Consider the following 19,701-nt stretch of genomic DNA (forward strand, 5'->3'; position numbering starts at 1 on the left):
CTGTGCCCATGCTTACATTTTGCCTCCACCACAGCCATTTCCACCTGTCTGGCATGTTTCAACCCAAATCCACTAGGGACAGGAGCCCATATCCTGGGGTCACCAGCCCTGTGGTGGAGTATAGCTCTTACCCCATTGCACCAGCCCAGCATGTACTGACTTGGTGGGTTTATGTAGCCTCCACACTGGAGGATCCCACTCTGCTCACTTGCTTTTTCAGTCTATGAGCACACCTCCCCAAGGTAGTACTGTGTGTATCCACAACTGGAGCTAGCCCTGCCTGAGGCTGAGCCCCTGGACCAAGAAGTAGATTGGGGAGCTTCTGAAAAATCACCCTGCAATCCCCCACTCACTCACTCAGCCAAGTTGGATACCTGCCCACACAGAACCAGAAAGTTCTGCCACCCACTCCTTCCCAATCAACAAGAGGGACAATAACCCATTTCCATTCCCCATCACTCAGGTGTCTTTTTTCAGAAACCCAACCTGTGGCCCCCAGGAATCCCTGGCTTTTCTCTGCCCCCTGGATCTGTACTGTGCTTTGGGGAGCACCTGTGGGAAGGTTCCTGCTTCCAGGGTGAACCCTGCTTCTTCCTTGGTGAGGGCAACAACTGTATATAATGTTCGCATGGTGCACAAATAAAAGCTTATTTACATGAACATAAGAATTCTGTGTGGTTGGTGGGTGCCAGAGGATGAGGGGAACGTTGGGAGCTGTGGGAGCTGTTGACCGTTTAGAAAGGTAGGCACCAGATGAATAGGTAGAAGAGTTGGGGCCAAGACCCCAGCTACTGCTCTTGAGGCCTGGAAAGAGATCAACAGGAAGGCTGAAGTGTTGGAGGCTGAGTCCACCAAGGCCCAACAGTGGCACAGTGGGGATGGTGGCTCAGGCAGGGCCTCTCAGCCCATGTGGCCAACTCTTGCATCTAGCTCTGCCCACAGCTTGGCAGAGGCTGGAAGGGATTCTGTGGGGACTGACCACAGAGCACATGACCTTTTGAGAATGGGCTGTGTGTCTCATCAACTTGGGGGAAGGAGAAAAGGTACAGAGGGACTTGGAGATTTGGGGTACCCTCTCCCCAGTCTGAGAAGCAGGGAAGAAGGAGTGAAGAAAGTAGAGTGCCATGGAGGGAAATGGTGAATGAAGTCATTCCCTGGAAGAACTGTCATCCAAACTCCCTTCGCTTCAGTACTCCCAGCCTTCCTTCCTGCTCATTCTTTCACTGACACACACACTTCCCAGTGCTCCATGAATGTTTATTGAACATTCTGGGAAAGGGTCTCTTATCCTGTTCCCTCCTCTGGGCCACACCTGGAAGGCAGCAGTAGAGGTGGCTTGTGGCTGTGGGCCCAGAGGGGAGAGTTGAGGGAGTGCAACCTGAACCTCATAGGGGAGGTGCTGAGGGGCTGGCCAGGGCTGAGGCCCTGGAGCTCTGCTGTTTGTTTATGGTGCTCAGGAGTTGCTGCACATATGAGGTCAGCAGGTCATCCATCTTGTATCCCTGAACATGGACAGGATTGAGTCAGAGGCCACAGGGTACGAGAAGCCATCATGGGGTAGCATCCCTGGTTCTCTGCCTCAGCAGTACATCAGGACAAGGAAAGTCCTGCTGGCTGGGCATCCCCATTTCTGCTTGTCAAACACCTGGTGCCTCTACAGAATAGCCCTGGGCCACAGGGAACCCCACAATGGGGTGGCCACTGGCTGTGGGCGGGTTCTGAGTGATTCTCCCAGCCCCCTTTCTCTCCCCAACTAGATCTCTGCTGGACTAGCCTGGTCCTTGTTCACTTTATGGGCCTCAGTGAGAAGCTCCCCTGGTTGCAGTGAAGGGTGTGGGTGACAGGATTGGCTGTACCCCACTCCCTGGGGTGTGGATGGGGTCTAGGTTGGAGCTCACCAAAGAGGTCTCACATAGCAAGCGACTGCCCCGGCCTAGGCTCCCCAGAGCCATGTGGAAGTAGGTACTGCCGCTGCTCCAGCTGGAGATCTTGGTGAAGGGGTAGGTGATGAGCAGTTCCTGTGGGAGCAAGTGTGGACAGAGTCTGGAGGCTGAGTCTGATCCCTGAGCCCAGGAATCCATGTGTGTGTGTGTGTATGTGCATGCACACATGCACTGAGGAGCAGAAAGGCAGGTGTGAGACATTTGAGCAGGTGACTGCATCTTCACCCCCCACCCCTGCTCAAGGTTATGATGCTACCTTAGTCTTGGGGTGAATGAGCAGAACCCCCTGTCGGTTGATGGCGATGAGGACAATATCAGGATAGGAGGGCTCCGAGGTTTGCTAGAGAGGGAGGGCACGATGGTCACAGACTGGCCAGGAGACCAACTTCCAGGATCTGTACACATGTACGACTACACTCTCACACTTATACATGCAAACATGTACTTACATGTATACACACATTCTCACACACACATTCCTGTACATTTCAGCACTCATGGTTCTGCCAAATTTGGCCACTGGCCTTCAACCTAGATGTGTTTGCTAGGCCAGAGCTGAGGACCTGACAGTTTGGGAACCTGGGCATGAGGCAGGCCTACCTTCACCTCAAAGAAGGCAGATCCAAAGGTAGGCCAACGGCAGATCCACTTCAGGAAGGCTACCTTGGCCTCCTCCACTGTCTTGTCCATGTGCTTCTCATAGGCCAAAGGGATGCTCTGGGGAAGTAGGGCAATGAGGTGGTGACTGGGGCTGTACTGCATAGGTCCAGAGGCTTAGATTGAGACACCCTGGCTAAGGTCCCTAAGGCTGTGGTGTAGAGCAGGGAAGAACTGACACCCACAGACCCATATACCCTCCCCATCCTGAGAATGTGTTCAGGGCCCTTGGGTGAGCTGGCTGCACCCCAAGGCCCTCCCCAGATTTTGTCAAGCACCTTTTTCCACTCCTCTGAAGACATCATGCGTGTAAGGTTCTCAGGCACAAGTTGCCGCAGGATCTTGGGGATATTCGCCAGTTTGGACCGATCATTATCAAACTTGACTTTGTAGATGAGACCTGCCAGGTGTAGGGCATCTTCTCTCGAACACTTGTGGAACCCACGCAGGTACTTGGGCAGTTCCTGGAGCAACAGACATGTGTACATGACAGCTGGGTATGAGACCCCTGTTGTGAGTTGCATGTTCTGTCCTTCTTTCCTGTTCAGGTTAACTTGCCTCATCTAGGAGGACCAAATGCTTTCCGGGGAGAAGTTTCTGCTAGGGAACAACCACTGAGTGGGCAAAGCCCCCACATCCCACCCTAGGCTTGGCACCATGGAGTGCAGGTTGATGTTTTTCAGACTGCAGGGCTCCCACCCCATCTTTGGCAATGGTGCTCTCTTCAGACACTGGTGCCACTCGACTCTGCCCAGGCTTGGCCGGCCCTCTGCTGAGAGGTGGGTACCCTATTTGTTAACACTTCGACTTCTCAGAGCAGGAGTGTGGAGGGAAGGAAGCACACCCACGCTGGGCTGCCTGGGGATGGCCTGGCCAGTGGAAGGGCAGTTTGGCTCTGGTACCTGGTGGTAATGGAGTATGATGTCTGCATTTATATCCTTCCCTGGGGACACGTTGAGCCATAGTTTCCGCATGAAGAACACCTGGTAGGGGAGTGTCACCGGAGCCCCTGGGCAAGGGGTAGCAGTGAGCATCAATTCTATCTTTCAGCCCCACTCTAGCCCTTGGTCACCCAATGCCCGGCAGACCTGACTTGGCTGTGGACCCCACCCACTACCTAACCCCTGCAGCCCACCATATTCTGCTTTTGCTCCTGCACTTCTGATTGGAAAGCCACCCACCCTTTCTTCCTCCTTGACTGTTGTCTCCATTTAACCTCAGGCATAGGGTGGGACCACCTTCCCAGAAATGTTGCTGGGTCTGTCAGTAGTTGCCTGGCCCCTGTGTAACCTGTATTACCCTGCATTGCACCATCTGCTCTGGGTCTGTTCCATGCTCTGCCCCTGCCTGAGTTGAGAATACTCCTGGGCAGGACTGAATTACCATATATGTGCCCTTTTTGCCTGGCACAGGGTCTGACTATTCCCCATGACTCAGGATAAACAAAAAGGCATGAAAAAATGAATGAATGAATGAGCATGGGAGCCATGCAGAAGGCCTCGGGGTCTGACTCTTCCCAAGTACAGGCCTGAGTATAGGGGAGAAGGTGAGTCTGATTTAGGGAAAGAGAAAGGCAGCCCTCCTCAGAGAGGCAGGTACTCCCTCCTCAAATACCCCCTACCCCACAGAGACCCCTCTTCACCTTCTTTCTGGGGCTTATTCTTCTTCACCCAGTCAGACACCTGTCTTAAGGAGTCAAAGAAGAAGTCTCCCTCCTTCTGACTGAAGACCTGGGGTAGGAAAGTAAGGGGTGAGTCAGGAAGGAGTGTAGGTGGAGCTGCCTCCAGAGAAGGTGTTGTAGGGGTTGGACCATGCTGACCAGACCACTGTTAGGTCATGTGGGCCTGAACTCTGGGCCTAGCACCTGCCTTCTTTCTGATTGAGCAGGTCAGCAAGGGGCCCACCCAGCACAAATGGGGTGGGTGACTGTGGCCCAGGCTGTCCTGGGCAGCCTCCATAGGCCCCATCCCGCCTACCCACCTGCTGGACATACCTTGTCAGCAATCTTGATGAAGAGGCTACAGCCCTCCCAGGAGGCCAGCTGCAGCTTGATGGCAATGTTCTGGCACATGTCCCGCACCCGCATGTTGGTGCCCACCTCCAGCATCTGGACAGAGAGGTGGCAGGTGAGGCCTAGCCCAGGATGCCCCCAAGTTACTCTGCCTGGACCAACTGTCAGCCTGGGACAACCCTGTGACACCCAACAGCTGTGCTTCCTAAGACTTGGGTTGGCCTGCTCTGAGCCAAGGCACACCTTCCAAAAATTAACTAGTTGTTTATATTGTTTAGTCACTACCAGGGACCAAGGAGTCCTGGTCTATGTTCTACCATAGGACTTAAATGATCGCAGAATTACAGAGACCAAAATGCTGTTGGGGTAGGCTGAGGGTAGCATTGCCACTTCAGCCTCCTTACCCACTCTTCATGTCTGCTCACTGGCTAGGGGCCTCTGCACCCCATTAGGTCCTGATGGGCCTTCCACCTCCCAGTTTACTTCTTCATTCTCCCAGCCTCAGTCACAGGGTTCTGCCCATTAGAAACACCTAGCAATGGCATAACTGTTGACCCTCCATCTGTAGAGAGACGCCCTTTGGGGCCCCACAAGTTCAGAAACCACAGCTTCCCCACCCACCTTTCTGGTCTCCTCCCAATCAGACATGCTGTGCCTCCCAGCCTGGAATGCCCAATTTATGCCTTGCTTCTCCTAGCCCTCTTCGATGATCCTCTCGATCCCCTAAATTGGGCCTGAATCAGCACAGCCCATGCTGCAGGCTGGTCTCAGAGCATGTGTCCTGTCCCAGCCCAGCCAGGGTCTGGTATGCACAGGGCACTTAGGCCAGGCTTGTGGGAACAGTTTCTTAGGGGAGATGGAAATGACAGGAGGACAGAAACAAGACACTGCTGACAATGGGCCCACGTGGATCCTGTGTCCCTCAGCTTTTCCTCTGCATATCAGCTAGAGGGTAGAGGCATTTGCAGTCCCCAGGAGGCTGAGACCCTTGTGCAGCTCAGCCTGCAGACGGAAGGATGTGTGGAAGGGCAGGACCACCTCACCTCGCTGGTGTCATTGGGGAAGTAGACTTTGTGGCGGATGCGGGTGACATTCTGTTCTGCAGCCTCCACCTCCACCTGGTGTGGGGGCTGCTTCCGGGGCCCCACCCTAGAACAGGACAGGACACTGTGGACACCACACTGCCTACCTCACCCACCGAGCTCTGGTCTCCAGACTTGGAGGGGAGGTAGGGGTGGAGAGAAAGAGTGCCTTTACTTTTTATCTGCTTTACACAGGAGACTTTCCAGCTATGTGCAAGAAATAAAACAAGGAATAATCTAGAGAGAGACCCATGCCTAGGGTGTTCAACACAAGTGACTCTCAGAGGAGGTCAGTGGAGACAGGCCTGGAGGAATACAGGTTGTCCAGGCCAGGGGCTCCTTGGTTAGGGGGCTGGCAGATGGGCTGATGGATGTCCTTGAGCTGGTTTGTGTTCTTGTTCTCACACTGCAGGGACATCAGCAAGGGGCAAGGGACTCAGTCCACCTTCCCCTGTATGGTCAGGGCTATTGCTGAATTCATGGAGCCAAGACCATGTTCTCACCCCTTCCCTGCAGCCTGAGGAAGCCACATCAGCAAAAACAGGAGGTACTGATAAAAACCAAGACTGATTCAAGGAAGAACATTCCAACTCTGGGAAGGGTAAGGTGCACACAGACTGGGAGGAATAGGCCTCTGACTACAGCCACACTCGACTGGGGCTAGTGTGGGAGAATGGATGACTCAGGGTACACACCTCCCTGACGGCTGCCTGTGAGCCTCTTGGCGTCACCCTCCATTGACTTCCTGAGTCTCAGTGGTTTGGTCCTGTCTTCCCACATTGATGCCAGTTTCTGGAGAGGACAGCCCTACTGGTGAGTTACCTTCCCCTCCTCTCCACTATCTACTGGACTCTGCATTGCTGGACACTCCTGATGCCAGGCCAGAGTTTTGGTGAGAATGCTAGCATCAGGCTCACCTCAGAACTCTCTGGATACGACGGCTGCAATCTGGAGCCAGTAGCTTCTTCCTTCGAGTGTCCACGAACTTCTGAGTATGGGGCAGTAGCACCTTGCTGGGTGGAAAAAGGCCTGTGCAGAGCCACAGCAACTGCCAGCCCCGCTCCTCGCTGTGCCTGGGGCAGGGGAATGAGGAGTGGCACCTGTCAGCTTGGAGGGCTCCCCACTGAAGTCAGTCAGAAATGTTGGGGAGCAAGTCAAGAGACCTGCTGAGAGGCTGTGAGATGTTTAAGAGGAGATCTGCCTGAGTAAAGAGGTACTTGGCCCAGGCAAGTCTGCACCATGACAGACACTGCCCAACACCATGTAAAGGTTTCATGCCCACAATCTCATCTGAGATGGGGAATGGACCTGTGCCCATTTTGTGGAGAGCAACACCATGGTTCAGTGATCCATGACCAGCTGAGTCACACAGGAGACTGGAGAGAGCAGGGCACTGGTCCAAAGAATCCCATTCCCTGAAGGAACATACTGTCCTCAGAGGTGGAGAGGAAGCAGAGTTTAGGAGTCTTTTCCTAGTGGGGGAATCAGCAGGGAAGCCCTGGGTACTAGCCCTCCTGTGCTGCTATGAGTACCCCTCACAAGCTGTTTAGTTTCCAAGAACTGCCGCTTCCCCAGCTGGGAAGTGATGGGCATAACTTCCAGGGCCAGACAAATAGACAGCCCATGTGTGGTGCCTACCCTCAACCAACCTGTTGGAGTTGTGCGTCAGCTGCTTCAGGATCTGGCAGTAGACCTCATCCTGCAAGGCCACATCCTGGAGAGCCAATGAGAAGATCTGGTCTGTGAGCTCCAGGGAGATCCAGGATTGTCGAGAGGGGTAGTCGCCCATGTACTTGAGGATGGGTGTGACTGTCAAGGGGAACTAGGCTATGGCTGGCCCCCAGGAGAAGAATTCTAAATCTGTCATCTCAGCCAGCTGACTTGGCCCCATGCTGACCTGACTCCTGCCCCCAAAAGGATCCTCTGACCCATGGATAGATATTGATCCATGACCTTGTCTCCACTCTGACCCCCAACCTCAGTCTATCAAGGTCTGGCCCCTCCAATCCAATCCAATGCTGCATTCTTCTGACCTCTGACCTTTGACCTGGTCTCATACTAACCCTCAACCCTGGGTCCATAGTAATCCTTGGACCTTGCAGCACACTAACCCTTCTTGACCTCAGTCCCACACTAAGTCTTGGCCCTGGTTCAACACTGATCCATTCTCCAGGCCCACACGCTGGTTCTGCCTGTGTTGTGTGAGGCTGCTCCCCTCACAGGATGGCTATGGGGACAGGGAGGAGTGCAGGTGCCATGCCCTGGGAGTAGTGCTGACTGAGAAGGATATCAGCAAATGTTTGACAGGCGTAGTCCCGCAGGTCAGCATTGGCATGGACACACTTGAGCAGAGGCTGCCGCAGTGGTTCACAAGAGTAGCTCCACAGGTGGCCCCGGGCCTGGGCCAAGGGGCGCATAGCTTTGCTGACTGTCTCCTTCTCTGGGGCCCTGTCAGAATGGAGGCCAGGCATGAGGGCTGTTTCATGGCTTCTCTCCCCTGGATCCTCTTCTGCCCCTCTGCCCCCTCCTCACCCTCTGTGTGGTGTAAAGCACAGTGTAGACTTCAATGAGCACCCCTTGGGGGCTGTACCGTCTGCACTCACTGGACTCATCTGCAAGGTATGTCACCACCTCAGACTTCTCGGGACTGGTGTGGGAAAGCTGCCCTGGGCTCAGTGGGGCTGCTGCCACATCCCTCTTAGCTTTTCTATGACTGTTTACTGTGGTCTCTTGCAGCCTTGGAAGGGCCAGGCTTGGGTAGGCACCTGAAGTGTTTATAGGAGAATTCCTCCAGAGTGTGTGGTTTCTCCTCGGGCTGCTCCTCAAGCAAGAATTCTTCAGGCTTCCCCTCCCGGGCTGCCAGCTTCCGCTTCTCAGGTGACATGGCCAGCAGACTCTGTAGGGGCATAGACTTGGGCACTCAGGGGCCACTACCCATGAGGTCCCTACTCAAGATTTACCCCTGGCCTACCCCTCCCAGGTCACCTCTCTGTGCTTGTTTCCTTTCCCTGAGGGGGATTAGCACTAATAGCTGTGAGACCTGACCACTATTTGGGATGCAGTCAGTTGTGTTTCTTTAGACTCATGACCCCTCTGTCCCAGGCCAACTCTCCTCAGGGGCATCTCTCATCTTGGCCCTGTTGCCTGGTTCCCCTCCTTCAGGCCAAAGCACAAACATCTCCCCTAAGGGAGATGTACCCATTACAATCATTATTTCTTCTTGGAAGCAGTTTGCACCTTTGGAATTAATTGGCTATTAATTGCAGTGCTTCCCGAGGCTAGAGCTACTATTGTGTTCAACTTTTATTGCAGGCACAGTGTAGGTAATAAATGGGCATATTGGAATGCTCCACATTACTAGTCATGATGTCTGGTCTTGGAGGCTGGGGTAGGGTTTATCACCAAGGTAGGAAGACACGGGCCTCCACAACAGGATTTAAGTAAGGCTGAGGCTGGGAAGAAGATGGTGTTGTCCCCAAATGGGAGAGGAGGGAGAGGACTTCCATCACAGAACACCTGCTAAGTATGGTGGGGGACACTGTCCAAACAGTCTGTGCCAATGTCATGATCACTCATACAGATGCTAGGGGCTATGGGATAACCTGATGTCTCAGATGCTAACTTGGGCCAACTCTACAAAGGTGATGTTCGGTTACCAGTAACTTCTCCGAGGGCTTGACAACAGTCGGAATGGTGTAGAGGCAGGCTGTGGGCACCAGCCCTGTTTGACCCGTCCTGTCACTTTGGACCAGAGTCCAGTTATCAGAGACCTGCTGCTCTTGCTTCTTCTTTAGGATCAGCAAGTCCCCCTTCTTGAAGGGCAGGAGGGTGGTGTCACCTGTGAGTGTAGGTCATTTAAATGGGGACAAAACTCACTGTTCAGTTGGATCTGCAGAGCCAGCTATATTCTAGCTTTTCTGACCCCTTAACAAATTAGGAAACAGGCACAGAGCAGTTGTTCAAGTTGGAATCCAGTGCTCAGGCCCTTCCCAACACCCATGCACCTCAAGAGCCTCACCCTGAAACAGAAGCCAGCCTGCAGGACAGGGATGGAAAGGGAAAAGTGCAGGATGGGGTCTCCGGTCCTGGGCCTGATAGAGCAGAGGCTGTGGACCTCTGAGATGTGACCTCTGAGATGGAGATACTGAGGGGAATACCCCCATCCTCCCAGAATCTGATGTGGGGACTGGCTACAGGGACCGAGATCACACTTTCAGGGGTGTCTGAAGACCCCAAGCCATAGCCTGCCAGCACAATGGTCAGTAACTACCTGCTTTCTTCTCTGAGTCCCAGGAATCCCTTTACGTTCTGAAGTTGCTGCATGGACTTCACTACCCCAGTCTTCCAAAGTACCCTCTAGGGCTGGGCAAGTGTGGGGCTGTGTCCCCACATCCTTTTCACAACCTCAATCCTCTGTTCCCCTTTCCCTGGAACTCTGACATGCAGGGAGGCCTTGGGGGAGAAAAGGACTGCTTAGAAACAGACCCCCTCAGCTGTCACTGGGCTGGCTATTTTCTTCTCTGAGCACCTGTTCTGTGTCTATAAAGTGGGGTGACAGAATGCGACTGATGTTAAAGCACAGGGGGCATCTAGGCTGTTCACTGGGGTATGGGAGGTAAGGACTTAACTCTTCTCCATGCTCTGGGCCAAGATCTACCCAGGAGGATTTGAGATCATCTTTTTAAATTGCCTCATTTTGCAGATTAGGAAACAGCAATGGAAAGAGGGAAGGATCGCTCTCAAAGCTGTTCAGCATAGTGGTCTGTAATCTCTTCCTTCTCAGTGGCCCTGTCTATCAACTGGCCTGTGCCCCTTGCTGTGCCCCTTTCTGCTGGACACCTGTAGCTTTCCTGTCTTCCAAGGCCATGGCAAACACGGACCGCTCCTTCAGGCCCTCCAGGAACATGGCCACCAGCTCTGCAATGGTCACACTGTTGGAAGTCGCAAACTCGTATTCCTCTTCATGCAGCGTGGAGAGCAGGAACCTCTGCCCGCCCTGAGCTGCCCTGAGGGGACAAAGGACACTGGGTGACCTCTGCTCTCTCTTATTTCATCCTAACATTCACCACAGGGGAGGACTCTCTGGAGCTACAGATTAGAGGCACTAACTCTCCAGGGCTAGAGCCAGAATCTGACAAGGGCATCTGGGCCTAGATCAGCACCACTCAAGTGATGGGGTAGGAGCTGGTGGGTGGGGATTATGGCCTGAAGCCCTGAGCTCAGAGGCAGTGGGATGTGCTCAGGCCCAGTATGTGAGGGTCAGTTCTGGGGAGATGAGGAGGTAGTGGTGAGTACAAAGTCACCATAGGGCAGTATATAGAGCCTAAGAAATGAGATAGGGCACCTGTTCTTATAAATCTGTGGACCTCAGAAACACCCAGGCCCCCACCCAAGAACCTGTAACTTCAAATGAGTTGCCGAGCTTCTATGTGGTCAGTTTATTCATCAGCAGAATGGGTGGTTTTGTAAGTCTTCAGAGCATACATAGAAAGTGCTCAGCACAGTCAGCCTCAGTTTATGATGGCCCAAGCACATCCACTACAGATGTATCAATCATAGTGGTCACTAGGGGTCATTTAGCCAAAAGGAGGCACTGGGAGGGTGTGAGCAGGGAATCCCAAAGTGTTTAGTGAAGAACCTAATGGAGAGCCATGGAGGTTTTGAGTGGGGGGATTGGGTGTGTCTGAGGCCCAGTCTAGCCTTGCACATACTCAGGCCTTTCTCCAGGAGATCCATACCTTTATCATGAGTAGCTCATAACCATGATGAGGCAAACCCACTGCCATATAGTTGATTACAACTCAGCGATCTATAGGACAGAGTAGAACTGCTCCATAGGGTTACTGAGACAGTTAATCTTTACAGGAGCAAACAGCTTCACTTTCCTCCCGTAGAGCTGCTGGTGAGTTTAGATTATTGATCGACCTTGTGGTTAGTAGTCTAGTGCTTAACCTACTGTGTCACCAGACCTTCTATAAACAGGGAAACCCCAAAACCAAACCTACTGCCATCCAGTTGATTCTGACACTTAATAACCCTGTACAGGGTTTCTGAGGCTGTAAATCTTTGTTGTTGTTGTTAAGTGCCGACTCATAGATACCCTATATAGGGTTCCCAAGGAACAGCTAGTGGTTTTGAATCACCACGTTGAGGTTCAAATTGACCTTGTGGTCCAGTGCTTATCCTATAGTGCAAGAAAGCCTCATCTTTCTCCTGAGAAGTGGCTGGTGGGTTTGAACTGTCATCTTTGCAGTTGGCAGTCCAGTGTTTATCCTATGATGCCACCAGGTCTCCTTATAAAGAGGGAAGATGCCTCCTAAACAAATGTGCACCAAGAAGGCTACACTTTGAGGTTGTTGTAATTCTTGTTAAGTGCTGTTGAGTCAGTTCCAACTTATAGTGACCCTGTATAGGGTTTCTAAGAAGCGACTGGTGCGTTTGAACCACCGACTTCATGGTTAGCAAGTCAGTTGCTTATCCACAACATACCAGGACTCTAGGTAGATCTGGATTTAAAAAAGAGATTACTGAAGGGACAATGTTAATGCACAGGAGTATTTTGGGGGGCATAAAATGACTACCACACCACAGCTATTGATCCTTGTTTCCCAGCACCAGCTGGTTCCTGGGAACAAGGAGCCTCCTCTCTCCTGTCTCTCTCCCTGAACCCCTGCTTCCTCAGATGCCCCAGATTCACTGCTTCAAAAATTAAGGTTGTGATTTGGGACATCTTCCCTCAGACCACCCACCTGTTGGTGACTAGGCCTGTCACCTCTGGGAAGGAGAGTTCTAGAAGCACTTTCTCTTTTTGGTCCAGGAAACACAACCCCTTCCAATTCACAGCTAAGATCAGCTGAGTCTTGGGCAGTCGAGGGCCTGGAAGGAGGAAAGGTGGTGTAAAGCCTGGGCTGGCCCCTGACCCCAGGCTTCCCCAACCTCTCAGGTGTCATTACCAGAAAGTGTGATGACTTCAAACAGCCGGGAGAAGAGCAATGGCCACTGCAGGCGAGCTGTGTCCACTACCTGCTCCTGCACAGCCAGTGCTGTCGCCTGCTTCTGGGTGTATGGTGCCTGAGTGAGCAAGAGCCAAGGCTGGCGATACTGGTGTCATCTCCACAAGGCACCTCCCATCCACCTCCACTGCCTTGCCTGGGTCACCTGCTACCCCACGCTGTCCCAACCCCTCAAGTTTGCTTTTATGATGAACCATTCTGTGAAGTTTTCAGGGGGCCAGAGATGTTCTGGTGGGCTGGTGCCAACCCCTTATTTCCCCTCCATTGGGTAAATGCCCTTCATGAAATGGTTTGGCGAAGACAAAAGGTTTTACACTTCTGTAACATCTGGATGCCAAAGGGTTGCAAGGTAGAGGTATTGCTCATTATATCTTAGCACTGAGATTGTGTATGTATCTGTGTGCATGTATCTCTGTGTGTCTTTCATATTTTTATACATGTCTCTTTGCACATGTGTCTCTGTGCATGTATGTGTTGCCGTGCACATATATCTGTGTGTGTGTGTTTTGTGTGTCTATGTGTGTGTGCTTGCTTGTACTTGCCTTTGCATACGTATTCATGGCTGATGGGTCTATGTGTCACTGGCACCCCTGTCTTCTCTAACATCTGCTTTGGTATATTTAGGGTGTGTCTCAAGAACCTCATACCTTCATCTCAAATCCTCTCCTTCTAGGTCCCTGTCTTCAAGTTTCCTTGCCCCTCTTTATTTACTTTTCCCGACACCTTCACCCTTTTCTCTCCTTTACCTATCTGACCCACAACTGGCTATAATATACAACAGAACTTTCTATTTACTGAGAGTTTGATAAGTAAAATGCGATTCTCTTGCTTCTACTTTAAAAAATGGCTGGATAACCTTCATATGGTAGTTTGGGAATTATGCATTGAATATTTTAGTGAATTCATACATTTTGATCCAGGAATCTCACCGTAGGGAATTTTTCTCGTGTAACAACTGTCTAGTGTATAGAAAGCAGCCAATCTTACGGTTTTAATAATGAAAAATGAGGAATAATGTTAACACTCATCAAAAGGATGGTGAAGTAAACTACAGCTCATTAATGCAATGAAGTCCTAAAGAGCATTGAGAACAAAGACAGAGGTTGCATTTAATGACATAGAAAGATCACCCCATATAATGTGATTGAGTGAAGTTGTGATTAAGGTTAGAAGTTGTCGATATGGTATGGTCCTATTTTTAAGTATATTTATCTCTCTATAATCATAGACATACTCATATCTTAGTTTTACATAGTTGAGCAGAAACCAGTCCCGAAGGTTAAAGACCACAATGTGATGATCTCTCTGATGTGGTATTATCAGTGATGCCATATTTTTCTTTGTATCTGTCTGTATATTCTCTGATTTATTTTGTCATGTATATGTTTTCAGTGTCCTGAGGCTGGACAGCACCAGAAATGATCTAGGAGGCTTTGCTGTCCCGAATCCCTGTTGTTAAGGAATATTTCCAGGGGTTGCTAATGAGTATCTGTGGAACAAGTAGTTCTGCACTCAAACACATTTGAGAAATAGTACAGAGCAAACCAACCAGGCTTCTTTACTGCAGCACTGCTCAGAGCTTCTAAGTGATTGTGCATTGTGACTTGCTAGGAGTAGGGCAGAGTAGGCAAGCAGCATTTCCCAAGTTAGAAAAGTATGGGTTTATGAGGCCCACTTTGTAAATGCCCCATCTAGGATGAAAGAACAGAGACTGTTTCTCTTGACTATCTCCCCTGAGCTCTGATGGCGTCTTTTGTCTGCATCTCTTTCCTGGCATTTATCTGTCTGACTCTGGGCAAAGCAGGGAAGGTCTTCTTATTTACTGACTTGTTCTTGGTCTAGAGTGCCACGGGGCAATCAGGAGTCATTAACTTCAAGGCTTGTATCCTCAGTGGCCCCACATACACAGCTATCCTACAGCAACCACACTGATGGAAGCTGGATGCAGAAGATAGCTGTGCTATGCAGACCCCTGGGAGGAAGATACTCCAACAGAGTGGAGGGATGTAAGCTAGGCTGGGAAATCAGATGTTGTATCTTGCTATCCCTTCTTGAGGTAGGAATTTGGTGGAGCACAGCAGCAATCTCTTCTGGGGAGGGTGACTATAAGAATGATGCCTGGGGGTAGCCATGAGGCAGGGACATTAGTGAGCCTCTGGAAGAGCTCTGCTCTGGGTTACATCCACATAGGAGGCTGTGGGGAACAGCTTTCCTGCTTTCCAGACCAACAGACTGCATGCAGGACCTGGGAAGGGCTGCAGAAGGGCTGGTGGAGACTAGGAGTCAAGAGGGAAAGGCTTCAAGGACAGGGCTTCAATGCCAAGGTCACAGCATGATCAGTGGTCAGCAGCTATGGATGGCCTCACAGACCAAAAGTCCAAGGCACAGGGATGGGCTGTCCCACCTACACCCAGAGATCACTTAAAGAGGAATGACAGAGGAGCCTGTAGTAGTGAACAAAGTTTCCCTGCTACTTGGGGCCAGGAGGGTCCATGGGGGAAGGCCAGTTAATAGAGATGGAAAGACTCCATCTCCTCTACACACAGGTTGTAGGGTAGATGCATCGAGGTTGCAGAGCAGATACTCAACTCTCCCAGGAGTGGCCAGGCTGTGGGGAGGCTGACCTTCTTGTAGGTAGCAGTAACGAGGCTAGCCCATCTCTCTGGGGGCTTAGTCCTGTAGAGCTTGGCGGGGATGCAGCTGGGCAGCAGTTCCTGGATGGCCTCATTCTCCATCAAAGTGCCACGCTGTACATAGCAGTGCTGGGCCAGCAGTTCCACAAGTTCTTCCTCCTGCAGAACCCCATGGGCAAATGTGGCAGATGGGCCCCACCCCTTACCCAAGCTCTCCCCAACATAGCAGATCTGACAAGTGGCTCAGTTGGAACTGGTCCTCTAGGCAGGAACTGCCTTTCCCTGAATAAAACCACTACATCTCTTGACTGGACTCAGTGCAGGTGAGACAAAGGAGACCCCCTTTGTCCTCTACCACCCATTGGGGAGTTAGGGAGTGGTAGGAAGTACAGAAGCTTGTAAGGAGCCTCAATGTTGGTATTATCAGCTGGGTAAATGTGGACAAGGCCTCAGTCTTCATTGATAAAGAGGCTTCTGCTAGGACTTGTTAGGTGGGACCCTGTGTCAGAGCCCAGCTCTAAGCAACCCTGCTCTTTCTGGGAGACCAAAGCCTTACAGAGTTTCTAGCTGCCTTGCATCTAGTCCCTGTGCACTATCAGTTTCCTACTTCCAGGGCTTAATCTTACACTACCTCTGCCTTCTTACCGCCCTATTCTGCTTCTAAGACTCTGGCCCAGCCTCCAGCCTCAAGAACAGCTGTCTCCTAACTCATTCTCAAGTTTCCACCTGCTGAGCAGGTACAGTGCTGCTTCCAGTCTTAATTGTTACAACAAACTTACAAAATAGGCACTGTCTCACTTGGAACTTTCTAGATGTAGGTCTGAGGCTCAGAAAGACGACTTTCCAAGGTCACAATACCCAGAAGAGGCAGAAGTGGGACCTGAACTCAGGTACTAGAGCTTCCCACTGTGTTCTAAGACTACCAGGTCTCACTGTCCTATAAACAGTTGCTATGGTAGGCCTGGGTCTGACTGTCTTCCTTGGTCCCCCTTCTATCCTCTTCCTTCTTGTCTGTGGTGCTCCTATGGACAATGCTCCCCACTTCCCTCTGCCTTTCCACATTCTGTTCTTGCCTGCCTCCTGCCTTCTCACTCTAATGAGACTTTTCCTCCACAAAGTGCTTCCTAGTTGCTGCAACCCAGGCTGTTGCACTGATTGCTTCCCCTGGAACCCAATTCTCTCTCAGGACCCTCACCTTCTCAAAGCTGTACTCGCCAGAACACACTCCATGGATGACTTGGTGATAAATGAGCTCGGTGCTGATAGGGTCTTCCTTGGAGTTGTGCCAGGGGGTGAAGAACTCCTTCCGGAAGTAGATGCGCCAGGGTGACTGGCGCTCACTCTCACCCCGCTCACGGGCCAGCTGCTCACATTGGGCAATGGCATCCATCACGTGGTCACGCCCACTGCCCAGTGACCAGAACTGAGGCCAGAACCAGGTAGCAGGTTAAGTGGCTGCTGGGAACCACAGCCCACAGGATGCCCAACCTCTGTACATGTGAATGAAAGGTGTGCTTGCTACCAAAAGGCTGCTCCTGTAAGATGGGGACCTCAGAACTCAGCATAAGTGCTGGGTCAAGCTGCCCACTATTTACTTCCACTGAGTTCAGGAGCTACTTCTGGATATCTGAGTTGATTCTTCAAGTGGGTATGGCCAATGGATGCACAGGTTGACCCTGGATGAGGTGATGTGGCAGAAAGTGTGGTGTGATGGTTTGAATGTGTCTGTGTCTGAGGTGTCCACGCTGCAGGTGTGGAAATCTGGGTGTCTGAGTGAGCAGCCATGCAGGGTTTAGGTAACCTTTCATGTCAGTGTAACCCTTTCCATCAAGTTGTGTAAGAGGGATGGGAGTCTGCAGTTTCAGTGGAGGATGACTTGGAGCAGCATGTATGAGTGTGTGGGTTGGCTACAATCCCTGTCAGTGTGCATGCAGTGAGCAGGGGGACACTGGGCTACTTCAATGGCAGGAAGTGACAGGTATGAGAGAGACACTGGTTGGGGTTGAGGTACAGATGCTAGAGTTGCATATGTGAACATCTGGGTCAGGATGATGGGCAAGTTGCTGGTTGTGAGGGCATTTCTGTGGGTATATATGTATATGTGTACATTGTATTCATGCATGCATATATATGTGTGCACATATGTATCTGTCTGTGTTTGTGTAGACATGTGTATGCACCGAACAGGTAGTCATGGGGTAAGGACTTGAGCTTTGGGACCTTTTAAGCCTGGATGTCTGAGGGTGGGTGGGTGATGGCTAAGACTCAAAGGAAATACCTTGCTGTACACTGCAACGTGGAGAGAAAAGCCCAGATGGTCGCTGAGGCCCTGCTTACAGGCAATGTGCAAGCAGACTTCCCGAGCTGTGGAGGCTGAGTCAGCCATGAAAGTCAGGGTCTCTCCAGTTACCAAGATGACATGGATTGGGATGTGCTTCTTGGACTTGACTGCCTGAGAGACAGATGGAGATTCAGGACTCCCGGCCCCCTGGGCTTGGCTACTGCTTGGATATGCCTGGCTCCTGGCTTTGTGAACTTCAGAGTAAAGGCCAGCTCACTGTCCCCATCTCACCTATGTACCTCTCTGAAACCCACTGCTCCTGCTTTCCCATCTCCATATTTCCTGGGGCCTGGGATCTTCTGAAGCCCCAACGTGCCAGCCACAGGGATCTGCTGGAGTTAACTGTGAGGACCCATGACATCTGTTAACTAACCTGGGAGACACTTCAGGGTTAGGAGCAATGCTCCTCTTTCATGCCTATAATCTGTGTGTTTATAAGGCACCCCAGAAGCTCCTTTCAGATCAGAGCTTTGGTGAAGTTGAAACATGGTCTGAAGAGCTCTCTCAAATTTCTAAATTCATTAATTTGGAATGTTTTGAGGTCAATGAGAGCTATATTCTTACAAACATAGCTGCTACCAGTTCACCTGCAAATTCCAGAGGTTATGAACTAAGCAGGTAAAATAAAGTGGGTAGTGAGGGAGTCATGGTAGGCTTGGGTGAGTGGCAAGAAGTCAGAAGGGGCTACAGCAAGAAATAGCCCCCAGCCACTTCCTGTTGTAGGACAGAAGACCTGGCCTAAGGAAGGTATCCATACTGCCTGTCACTTGCGTCTGCTGGCACCTACCTGTAGCTCCAGCCAGGTAGGAGGCTCCACACGTGCCCCATTGACACAGGTACGTCTCAGGCGCTCAGCACAGAAGGGTCCATAGCCTGCCGGTCCTTTACCAATGAAATTCAGCAAATACTAGTGGGTGAGGAAAGGAGAGGAGAGGAAGACACTTAGAATAATTTTTACTTAATGCCCAAACAAAGATTTTAAAAATGATTAATTCAGTGTTGGTGCAGGTATGCTGAGATGGGCATTCACACACTTAAGAAGAAATATGAATCAGTGCAATCTTTCTGGGGAGCAGTTTGGCAATATGTGTAGTCTTAGAATGTTCATACTCAACCAATAATTCAAAATCATATTAAAATATATACAGGGGGCTTCAAAAACTTTGTTGAAAAATGAAATGAAAAGACAATGACATTTTTCTACAAACTTTTAAAAAACCCCTTGTGTATGTGTGTTTGTCATGTACATATTTTAAATCCCGGTGTTATTTCTAATAATGAACAACTGGAAGCCTCATAAATGGCCATCAACAAGTGAAGTATCTTTTAGGACAACAATTTAATAGATGGCATTAAAGCTGCTTCCTGCTGCCTGCCAGAGGACAGGTGAGGAAGTCCAATTGATTGTTTGTACAGTCACTAACATGACAATGTAACACCATACAACACCATAAGAGAAAATAGTAGAAGTTACCTCTGGGCATGGGGTGACTTTTACTTTCTTTTTAGAGGTTCTCCATTTTCCATATATTACTTAGAAGTCAGAACAAAAAATGTCTTATAGCAGCAAAACCCTTGAAAGCACCTCCCACAACATGCCCACTCCATTTTCAGTTTTAAGGACTCGAAAAGGCACAGAAGCTGACCCCCAGTTGGTACCCAATCCCAAAATTCCTTTATCTTTCTCACACACATTTAATTCACTATCTCATTTTAGCCTCAAAAGATCCTTGTGGATACTGAGTTAGGGCTGGAAGGTTTTCTCAGAATCTCAACTCATGTTCTTCAGATACTTTTCTTTTTTAATGATGGGGGAAAAGGTGTAATTTGAGATTCCACAGTGCCTTGCATATAGTTGTTGTTGTTGTCAGGTGTCATCGAGTAGGAACCGACTCATAGCGACCCCATGCACAGCAGAACGAAACAATGTCCGATCCTGGGCCAACCTCACTACCGCTGCCACCTGGCCAATCCATCTCGTTAGGGGTCTTCCTCTTTTTCTCTGACCCTCTACCTTACCC

General features: G+C 50.7%; 1 protein-coding gene across 1 annotated transcript in view; it reads right to left on the reverse strand.

Annotated features, from left to right (window-relative positions):
- Window positions 1-1,385: 1,385 nt before the first annotated feature.
- The window catches only part of MYO7B (myosin VIIB), a 118,837-nt gene continuing 100,521 nt past the window's right edge, over window positions 1,386-19,701 (reverse strand). Inside the window, exons 26-46 of the mRNA XM_006876207.1 lie at window positions 18,468-18,587; window positions 17,618-17,791; window positions 16,535-16,762; window positions 15,331-15,498; window positions 12,647-12,764; window positions 12,443-12,569; window positions 10,533-10,699; window positions 9,350-9,531; window positions 8,459-8,589; window positions 7,984-8,141; window positions 7,343-7,496; window positions 6,611-6,766; window positions 5,655-5,760; window positions 4,594-4,707; window positions 4,243-4,330; window positions 3,503-3,609; window positions 2,879-3,064; window positions 2,544-2,660; window positions 2,200-2,283; window positions 1,899-2,018; window positions 1,386-1,502 (exon numbers count right to left, since the gene is read on the reverse strand). Coding sequence (XP_006876269.1) covers window positions 1,386-1,502; window positions 1,899-2,018; window positions 2,200-2,283; window positions 2,544-2,660; window positions 2,879-3,064; window positions 3,503-3,609; window positions 4,243-4,330; window positions 4,594-4,707; window positions 5,655-5,760; window positions 6,611-6,766; window positions 7,343-7,496; window positions 7,984-8,141; window positions 8,459-8,589; window positions 9,350-9,531; window positions 10,533-10,699; window positions 12,443-12,569; window positions 12,647-12,764; window positions 15,331-15,498; window positions 16,535-16,762; window positions 17,618-17,791; window positions 18,468-18,587 — 2,922 coding nt within the window. The remainder of the gene's footprint in view (window positions 1,503-1,898; window positions 2,019-2,199; window positions 2,284-2,543; window positions 2,661-2,878; window positions 3,065-3,502; window positions 3,610-4,242; window positions 4,331-4,593; window positions 4,708-5,654; window positions 5,761-6,610; window positions 6,767-7,342; window positions 7,497-7,983; window positions 8,142-8,458; window positions 8,590-9,349; window positions 9,532-10,532; window positions 10,700-12,442; window positions 12,570-12,646; window positions 12,765-15,330; window positions 15,499-16,534; window positions 16,763-17,617; window positions 17,792-18,467; window positions 18,588-19,701) is intronic.

The sequence above is a fragment of the Chrysochloris asiatica genome, unplaced genomic scaffold, assembly GCF_000296735.1.
Source record: "Chrysochloris asiatica unplaced genomic scaffold, ChrAsi1.0 scaffold00363, whole genome shotgun sequence".
In the NCBI taxonomy this organism is placed as follows: Eukaryota; Metazoa; Chordata; class Mammalia; order Afrosoricida; family Chrysochloridae; genus Chrysochloris; species Chrysochloris asiatica.